Source organism: Dasypus novemcinctus, chromosome 3, assembly GCF_030445035.2.
Source record: "Dasypus novemcinctus isolate mDasNov1 chromosome 3, mDasNov1.1.hap2, whole genome shotgun sequence".
NCBI lineage: Eukaryota > Metazoa > Chordata > Mammalia > Cingulata > Dasypodidae > Dasypus > Dasypus novemcinctus.
In genome coordinates, this window is record NC_080675.1 from 684,624 (window position 1) to 694,109 (window position 9,486).

The 9,486-nt window shown below is 67.4% G+C and overlaps 1 protein-coding gene across 1 annotated transcript in view; it reads left to right on the forward strand.

The window, feature by feature from the left end:
- Window positions 1-7,826, forward strand: part of JAG2 (jagged canonical Notch ligand 2) — a 60,042-nt gene extending 52,216 nt beyond the window's left edge. The window contains exons 9-13 of the mRNA XM_058294904.1: window positions 1,782-1,920; window positions 3,471-3,661; window positions 6,764-6,816; window positions 6,990-7,312; window positions 7,420-7,826. Coding sequence (XP_058150887.1) covers window positions 1,782-1,920; window positions 3,471-3,661; window positions 6,764-6,816; window positions 6,990-7,312; window positions 7,420-7,826 — 1,113 coding nt within the window. The remainder of the gene's footprint in view (window positions 1-1,781; window positions 1,921-3,470; window positions 3,662-6,763; window positions 6,817-6,989; window positions 7,313-7,419) is intronic.
- Window positions 7,827-9,486: the final 1,660 nt, after the last annotated feature.

Genomic DNA, 9,486 nt, shown 5'->3' on the forward strand with positions numbered 1-9,486 from the left:
ACAAGTAATTCTGAATCAGGTTTACATCTGAGAGTGAATTTTTGAAATCTTGAAGTATTAGCTAACTAAAATCCAACAGAACACTAAGGTCACAGCTTTTCTCAAGAATGTATGGATAGTTCTAACTGGTAATTTTAAAGCAGCATTTCACCATCTCAAAGAGGAAAAATAGCAATTGTTACTAACCAATGTAAAATAAATCATTTGATTTTTGAAAGAAAGCTAGGAAATGAGGACTAGAGGGAATTATCTCAACTTGAAAAGGACTTGCTGGAACTGAAGGCAGAGAAAGCAGATACTCCTAACAGATTCCCTTGGAGGAACAGCCCAAGATGCTTAAACTCAGTTACTGTTTAGTATTATTTCAGATGCCCTGGCCAATGCAATGAGACAAGAAGAAATCAGTGGTTTAGGAGCTAGAAGAAGGTAAATAAAATTGTATTATTATGTATTTTCAGATAACCTCAAAATAATCAAGAGATTATTTTGTTGTTGTTGTTTTAAATTTTATTCATTTTGTAAAAATATTACATTAAAAAAATATGAGGTCCCATTCAACCTCACCACCCCCACCCCACCACTTCCCCCCCAGCAACACTCATTCCCATCATCATGACACATCCATTGCATTTGGTAAGTACATCTCTGGGCATCTCTGCACCTCATGGTCAGTGGTCCACATCATGGCCCACACTCTCCCACGTTCCATCCAGTGGGCCCTGGGAGGATTTACACTGTCTGGTGATTGCCCCTGAAGCACCATCCAGGGCACCTCCAAGTCCCAAAAACGCCTCCACATCTCAAGAGATTATTAAACCTCAAAATAATCAAGAGGTTAACCATTAGTACTCAAGTTCAACAACACAAAAGTCAACAACAAAAAATGGTTAAAATATAACAGAAAACAAGGTTATTTTCCAAAAGAACAAAAATTATAAGATATTCAGGAATTATTCTTAGCATCCATAAGTCCTTTATGAACAAAACTGGAAATCTCTCTCTCCTTATTTTCATCCCCCCCCCCCATCTGCTCTCTGTGTCCACTCACTGTGTGTTCTTCTGTGCCTGCTTGTCTTCTCATCAGGCGGCTCTGGGAACCCATCCTGGGATCTTCTGGAGTGGGAGAGAGGCGACCATTCTCTTGTGCCACCTCAGCTCCCTGGTTCGTTGCATCTCTTCCTGTCTCTTCTCTGTGTCTCTTTGTTGTGTCATCTTGCTGCGTCAGCTCTCTGTGTGGGCGGCACCCCTCCTGGGCAGGCTGCACTCTTGCACGGGGCGGCTCTCCTTGCACGGGGGGCACTCCTTTGCAGGGGGCACTCTCTGCGTGGGGGGCACCCCTTGCACGTGGCAGCACCCCACATAGGCCAGCTCGCCGCACAGGCCAGGAGGCCCTGGGCATCGAGCCTGGTCCTCCCACGTGGAAGGTGGACGCTCCATCAGCTGAGCCACGTCTGCTTCCCAACCTGAAATCTCTGTACAGGCCTTCAAAGAAGACTGGAACAGGACAGGTGGCATCCTTCTGCCATGTTCCCAGATGGGGTCGGGGCGTGAGGGTGACGCCAGGGCACCCTGAGCCACTGCTGCCTCGGCCGTGCTTGCCAAGTTCCGAGGCCCCAGTTCCTGTGTCCTTGGAGGTCTGGAGGCAGCCGAGCAGCAAGGCGGGGCCTCTGCTCTCTGGGCACCGTGGCTCCTGTGGCCTCTGACCCCAGCTGGGCCGCTGCTGGGTTGAGCTGCCCGGCCCCCTGCACCCCATGACCAGGCCTGGACCCCTCCCCTCCCAGCAGCTCCTTTGGTGCTGGACAGAGGGCAGTCCAGCTCTGGCCGTGGTGCTGGGCCCTGGCCTCCACAAGGCCGCGTCCATGCTGGGCTTTGGGCCGAGGAGACAGGATGCCCTGACTCCTCTCCCCACGGCGCCCACAAGTCAGTGGGCTGTGCTGGTGTTCTCTGTTCAGCCCGGGGGCCTGAGCTCCCGGTGTGTCGGGGGGGCGGCGGGGCCTGCCCGCCTCTTCTCAGGCTGTCGGGCGGAGAATGCCAGGGCAAGCTGCAGCACGCCCGCCACCGGGCTCAGCCGGGCGGCTCCCGGGGGTGGGGGTGGCAGGCAAGGGCGGGGGCTGGACCGGACACTGCACGGGACCTGGGGTCTGCACATCTTTGAACCTGGAGTGACCTGGAAGGGGCGGGTTGGGGACCCCTCCCCCCTCCTGCTCAGCCTGGGGTCCCTCCCCCTCCTGCTCAGCCTGGGGGTCCCCCCTTAGCCCCTCCTGCTCAGCCTGGGGGTCCCTCCCCTCCTGCTCAGCCTGGGGGGTCCCCCCTTAGCCCCTCCTGCTCAGCCTGGGGTCCCTCCCCCTCCTGCTCAACCTGGGGGTCCCCCTTTAGCCCCTCCTGCTCAGCCTGGGGGTCCCTCCCCCTGCTCAGCCTGGGGGTCCCCCTTAGCCCCTCCTGCTCAGCCTGGGGGGTCCCCTCCCCCTGCTCAGCCTGGGGGTCCCCCTTAGCCCCTCCTGCTCAGCCTGGGGTCCCTCCCCTCCTGCTCAGTCTGGGGGTCCCCCTTAGCCCCTCCTGCTCAGCCTGGGGTCCCTCCCCTCCTGCTCAGTCTGGGGGTCCCCCTTAGCCCCTCCTGCTCAGCCTGGGGTCCCTCCCCTCCTGCTCAGTCTGGGGGGTCCCCCTTAGCCCCTCCTGCTCAGCCTGGGGTCCCCTCCCCTCCTGCTCAGTCTGGGGGTCCCCCTTAGCCCCTCCTGCTCAGCCTGGGGTCCCTCCTCCTCCTGCTCAACCTGGGGGTCCCCCTTAGCCCCTCCTGCTCAGCCTGGGGTCCCTCCCCCTGCTCAACCTGGGGGTCCCCCTTAGCCCCTCCTGCTCAGCCTGGGGGTCCCTCCCCCTGCTCAGCCTGGGGGCCCCCTTAGCCGCCTGCTTTGCCGCAGGATGCTGAGCCCTGAGTCCACACGCTCGACCTCTCTGGGAGCCGGGCCCACCACCGGCCCGGGCCTCGGCTGAGGGAAACACAGGCTCTCACCCCGGTTCTGCTTGGATGCTGAGGGGCCTGGGACCCACAAAGAGGCCGAGTTGTGGCTTCACAGGTGCAGCCAGGACCAGGTGGGCAGCCACTGACTGTCACGTGGGAAGGAGTGGGGAGGGGCGGGGAGGAGCGGGAGGAGCAGGGGGTGGGCAGGGGGAGATGGAGGAGGGGGAGGAGAGGAAAAGGAGAGGAGGAGGGGGAGAAGGGGGAGGAGGAGGAGGAGGGCGCGCAGAGGGGGGAGGAGGGAGGAGCAGGCAGGAGGGTCCTGGGGGCTGGGCTGTGCGAGCCAGGCTGACCCCGAGGGCAGAGGCCGGCCCCCAGGGCGGGGGTCGGGCAGGTGGATGGGTGGGGGGTGGCGCAGGCTGAGCCGAGCCACCTCTCTGTCCTCCCGAGGCCAGGGGTCCGCCCCTCTGGGCCCCCTGGCTCTGGGGCTCTGGACTCCCCGCTGGGCGCTCTGCAGGTGGAGGGCAGGGCTGGGGGGGCTCCCCGGGGGCCCGGCAAAGCCGGGAGCTGACCCCGCGGGACGCGCCTCGTAGGCTCGTGGTGGTGGCCGGGGCACCCACTCGGGCCCGGGCCGCACCGGAACAGCCCCCACGGCCAGTCCGGCCCCACCGACACCCGTCCCAGTGCCCCTGCGGCCCCCCGGACTGGGTGGGGCTCAGGCCCTGACCTTGGACTGCCCAGTCCAGCTTGGCCAGTGGTGGACGGAGGGGGCCGTCGCCTCCCGCTCCCCTGGGGAAGGCTGAGGCCGGGAAGGGGCGGAGGGCCTGGCAGCAGAGGCGGCCTGGGGCCAGCCTCCCCCCAAGCGCGGGGCGCAAGCAGAGCCTCCGCCTTCCTCAGCACCCTCAGCACCCCACCCCTCCCCCAGGGGGCGGTCCCTCCTCCACCCTCAGCCTCAGAGCCCCTCTGCGCTTCCCCGCAAGCTCCCGCCACCCGGCCCCTAGCCAGGGTGGACACTGCTCCCCCCCAGCCTGGCCGTGGCCTGGGCAGCCCTACGGCCCAGACCCCACCCAGCCTGCCTGGCCCAGCTGCTGACCCTGGGGCCCAGGGCGTCTGGGTGGGCACAGCCGAGGGTCCACTGGTGCCAGAAAGGCCCTCGAGGCTCCGAGACCCAGCCAAGCCCCTCAGGCCCTGGGTGCCCCGCACTGGGAGTCTGGCAGGGTCCCACCCACACAAGACCGTCCTGCTGTGGCAGCCGTGGACACCCGTGTGTCCCCCATGTGCCCCCCCCCCGGGCAGTGGCCGCACCTCAATCTCTGCCGAGCGTCCGGGCAGGGCTGGAGTCGAGACTCTGGGAGGAGCGAGAGCAGTGTGTGGAGGTGGTGGCCGCCCTCTCTCCTGGGGGCTCGGACCCCCCGGGCCGGGCTATGGAGGGGCATGTCGGCCACGGCAAGACCCCCCCCGCCCCGTGTCTTTCTCAGGCTCGTTTTGGAGTTTTGTGGGTGTCGAGCTGATCTCCCCAGGGACTGGCTCCCTGAGGGCCCTGGTGGCGGGGGCCGCGGCAGAGCAGCTCGGCGCGGCGGGGGGACCAGGGGCAGCACCCTGGTGCAGGGAGGAGCCCTTCCCAGGGGGCGGAAGCAGCAGCACGTCCTGAGGGAGTGCACCTGCTCTGCGAGGAGCCCCTGTCTCCCCAGTGGGCAGACCGGGGACGTGGGAAGGGGAGGGCCAGGGCGCCCCTTCTTTCCACCGTGATTTCAGGTGGACTGGAGAGCTCAGGGTCTGTTAAATCCGGGGGAAAGCGTGCATAAAAGTGGTTTTGTTGTTTTGTTTTCTTAAGATTTTATTTTTATTTCTCCCCCGACCCCGTTGTCTGCTCTTTGTTCATTCACTGTGTGTTCTTCTGTGTCCCTTGCATTCTCAGCAGCACTGGGAATCTGCATCTCTTTCTGTTGCGTCACCTTGTGTGTCAGCTCTCCGTGTGGGCGGCACCATTCCTGGGCAGGCTGCACTTTCTTTTGCGCTGGGCGGCTCTCCTTACGGGGTGCACTCCTTGCGCGTGGGGCTCCCCTATGCGGGGACACCCCTGCGTGGCACGGCACTCCTTGCGCGCATCAGCACTGCGTGTGGGCCAGCTCCACACGGGTCAGGAGGCCCGGGGTTTGAACCCTGGGCCTCCCGTGTGGTAGGCGGACGCCCCTGTCCGCTGAGCCACAGCCGCTTCCCTGGAAGTGCTGACCACCAGCTTCCAGAGCGCTGGGGAAGAGACCACGCAAGAGAAAGCGGGGCGGGCTGCTCTCGGTGCGCGGCCTGGGCGAGCAGGGTGCTTGGGTTCGGTGGGGGCATGGGCAGAGCGCTTCTGAAGAAACACACCTGCGAGCAGGTGGCCTCAGGCTGGAACAGCTGGACCGCCCCCACAAAATGCCAAAAGCCCGGAAATGTTCTCTCCAGAGGCAGAGGCCTGGGGGCCCGGGACCCTTCCCCCTTGGGCCGTCGTGGACCCCTGGCGGCGCCGTCCAGCCACGGGCAGGTGCCTGCCGTCAGGCAGCTCCTTCCCCACTGGGAGTGCCAGTCCCGGGCCCACCAGCCTGCAGGACGCTGGCAAAGGTGGGCCGGCCGGCGGCCCCCTCGGCAAGGGGACAGGCCACCTCGGGAGAAGCCCGAGAGCTGTGGCGCACTCGAGCCGAGGGAGACTGGTGGCTAAGGAGCATCCGGGAAAGCGGCCCTCCCCGGCCCTCCCCAGCCCTCCCCGCTCCTCCCTGCCCCTCCCTGCCCCTCCCCGCTCCTCCCTGCCCCTCCCGGGCTCTCCTCCAAATGGAATAGTCGCCACCACCTTAAAGTGACTCAGCACGACCGAGATGAGAAGGCTCTGGGCCTGTGAAGGTCCCAGTGGTGTGGGCAAATATTGGCACAGATTCTGTGGCCAGCAGTGGATGACGTACACCAAGAGTGACCAGCAACTTCACTTCCAGAAATCCATCCGACACAAGGTGCAACGATTGGACAAAGACTTTCATTGCACAGTTATCCATAACGGGAAGCCTGGAAACCACCGAGATGAAAACCCAGCGCTGGGGTTTAGTGAGTGGCGCTGGCCCGACCTGAGGACGGAGTCCTCTAGACCCCGTACATCCTGCCTTCACTGCGGCTGTCCCGAGATCCTTCCAGAAGTCAGACGTCGCCACGCCCCTGCTCACACACCTGCGGGGGCCCGCGCTCCCCCCCACACCAAGTTGGCGCTGTGCCCACGCTCACCGTCCACCGGCCGTGCCCACCAGCAGGCCCTCGCCATCCTTTGCTCCCCTGGCCCTGTGGACCCCCCCTGCCCTGCACCTTTCATGCTCAGGCCAAGCCCCCTGCCCTCTGGGCACCTCCTGCCCTGCCTCTGTGCCCCTCACCCCATGCATGCTCCTACCCCAGCACCTCCCCTTACTGGGGCCCTGTGGGCCGGGGGCAGTGGGGTAGGGGTGGGAGTGGGCACCCCCAGCCGCGGGCTGAAGGGGAGCAGCCTAGCAGCCTCTGCCTCACCAGCCCCCCACCCACCTTTGCTCACTGGCTGGGGCAGCTCTGGAGCCCAAGCTCCTCCAGGCAGCGCCGGCCTCTGGCTTCTGCTTGAAGCAGCTCATGCCCGGAGCGAGGCACGAGGCCCGCCTGGCTTCCCCACGAGCCTCAAGGCCCTGCACCTGGGATCCTGCTCCAGCCCTCCCAGCCCCATCCCCTACACTCCCCGAGAGCTTCCGGCTTTCGGACCACACAGGCGGCGGCACCTCCTGCCGCTGTCCCCGCTCTCCCCCCTCAGCCCCCGCCCTGGCCCAGGGGCCAGGCCGCCGCATCCTGCTGGGGTCCCGCGGGGGCCCCCCCTCTCCCCAGTGCGGCCAAACCACCCTCCGAGGCCCTGTCGGGCCCTCCCCCAGCGCGCCCGGGGCGCGAGCCAGCGGCAGCCAGGACTTGGGGCGCAACCGCGCGGGCGCTGCCGTAGGAGGGGCTCCAGGTGGGGCCCCCTGGGCCCGCGGACCCCGCCCCGCAGCCCCGGCCTCTCCAGGTATGCGCGCGGGGCCCGGGGCGCCGGCCGGGGGCGGGCGCTGGAGCGAGGCGCGCGCTGGGCCCGCCGCGACACGCTCGGGCCTCGGCGCACAAAGGCGCGTTATGCCGCCGCCGGCCCCGGCCCGGGCCGCCCGTCCTTGCGCGCCCCTGACCCCAGCAGGCGGCGGGGTGGGGGTCGGGGTGGGTCTCCCTCCTCCCTGCCGCGCCGCCCGCGCACCGGCGACGTGCCCCGGCGGGACGGTGGCGCAGGCTCGGGCTTGTCCCACGGCGGCGGCGCAGGAATCCGCAGCCGCTGCTCTTCCGGCCCCGCCCCCGCGCAAGGTGAGGGGAGGGGGTGACCCACCCCGCCCCCCGCCCCCCGCCCCCGCGCAAGGTGCGGGCGAGGAGGGCCCAGGACCGCCCGTGCCCCCATCTCTCCACCTCCGGAGGCCTGGCAAGGCCGTGCCCGTGCAGGACGCGTCCCTGGCTGCTCCGGTCCCCGGATGTTCCCCCCCCCACGCCCCGGGGACCCCGGGGACCCCGGGGACCCGACCTGGCCACGTCTCTGGCGGAGAGCCCGGCCCCAGCTTTGGGGGACCCGTCCCGCCGGCAGGCAGCGGCGGCGCAGGCCTGCGTGCCCCCTTTTCGGGGAGCGCCCCTTGGCGCCTTCGCGGCTGCCTGGGGCCACGAGGCCGAGGCGGTGGAGCGTCCCAGATGCCCTAAACCGTCCAGGGGCTGGAGCATTTTAGCGGGGGAGGGGGTGCTAGCTACGAACTTCCCTTCTGTAGAGGAGGAAACTGAGACACAGCAGCTGCGGGGGGACTGGACTGCCCTGGCCCGCCCCCCACCCCCCTGAGCCTCTGCAGCAACTCAGGCCCCTGGCCCGGCCCCTCCCACTCGGGATTGAGAGGCCCCCACCCGCTGGCGCACCCCACCCGGCTTCGGGCGGCCTGTTCCCGCTCAGCTTCTGGACCGGTGGCCGCGCTCAGGCTCCTGCGCGGGCGGGCACCGTGAGGTTCCAGGGATCTCCGGCCGGGTCAGCTGTGGCGAGGGGCAGCCACCCCAGGCCAGGACGCCCTCCGCGCACCCCCTGCGCGGGCACGGCCTGGGCAAGGCGGGCGGCTGGAGCTGGCAGATCAAAGGGCGGAAGGCTGCCCTCCCCCCCCCCCACCCTCGAGACAGGAATCCGTGGCCCCGGGGGACGGAATCCACAGCGCATTCCCAGCTCCCGGCAGGCAGGCGGGCGGGGCTGGGGCGCTGGGGCGCCGAGACGCTGCATGGGCAGCACCCTCGCCCGCGCGGCGCGGCTGTGGCCTCTGCTCCCCCCCAACCCGGCCCCCGACAGCCCCAGGCCCAGGGTCGGCGGGGCCCAAGGGGGGCCCGAGGAGGGCAGGGCCCGCGTTTCTGCTGCTCTCAGCCCAGGGGCCGGCAGGGCTCCACGGACCCCGGCTCGCGCTCGGGGGTGGCAGACCCTGCCCTGCCTGGGGCTGGCGGGGGATGGCAGCTCCTGGGAGGGGGGCCCCGGCGGCCGGCCCCCGGCACATGCTCACACGTGCTTGCGCAGCCTGCGCTGGCTTGCTCTGGCGGGAAGGCCGCTCCGCCCTCCTGGCCACCACCCCTCGCGTCTCGAGTTCACCTGGAGGCTGGCCCTCAGCTGGCCGGGGCAGGGCTGAAGCGGCCCTGCAGACCCCCCGTGGGCAGGGCCACCGACCTGCCCAGAAGGCAGCCCTCAGCGGTGCCGCGTGCTGGGTGGGGGACAGCTGCCCCCCCCATGGGAAGGACGCCTCTGCACCCCAGATGGGGAAACTGAGGCCCAGAGAGCTCACGTGCTGTGCCCAAAGCCACATAGCAAGCTGGCTCAAGGTGGGCCGTGCAGGCCCCCACCCTGACCCCCACCCCACCCTGAGGCTGCTGCCCAGCGCCTCCTGCCGGCTGCCCAGTGGCACCCGTGCTCTGCCCTGGGTGGTGGCGCCTCCCTTACCAGTGGGCCGGGGGCGTCTGTGACTCACGTTTGCCTCAGGGGCTCCGGCCCGCAGAGCACCCAGGAGCCCAGGAAGGGGGGACGCCCAGGGAGGAGCAGGTCGCAGCAGGGGGTGGCGCCCCTGGGACCTTGGCCCCTCTGCAACCCCCAGGCAGGTGGGAGCGAGGGGGAAGAAGGGAGGGCAGGCTTTGGGGGGGTGCTGTGGGGGCACAGGCGTGCCCTCCCGGGGCCGGCCCCCCGCATGGAGGGCCTGGGGGCCTTCGTCCAGCTGGGACGCCTGCGAACATGGGGTCAGGAGCTCAAGAGGACCTGGGGATGGCAGCAGGGGCCACGTAAGGGGAGGCTGCAGGCTTGGGGTGCTCTTGGGGTGGCCAGGTTGGGAGGATGAGGCCAGCACTGATGTCGAGGGCTTGGGAGGCCCATGGTGGGCTGAGCCCACTCCCCTCCAGACCGGGCGCCCAGGACACCTCCGGGGTGAGCGTGGGGAGCGATGCCTGCTCTGCGGCTCAGCCAGGGGCCTTCCTGGCGTGCCAAG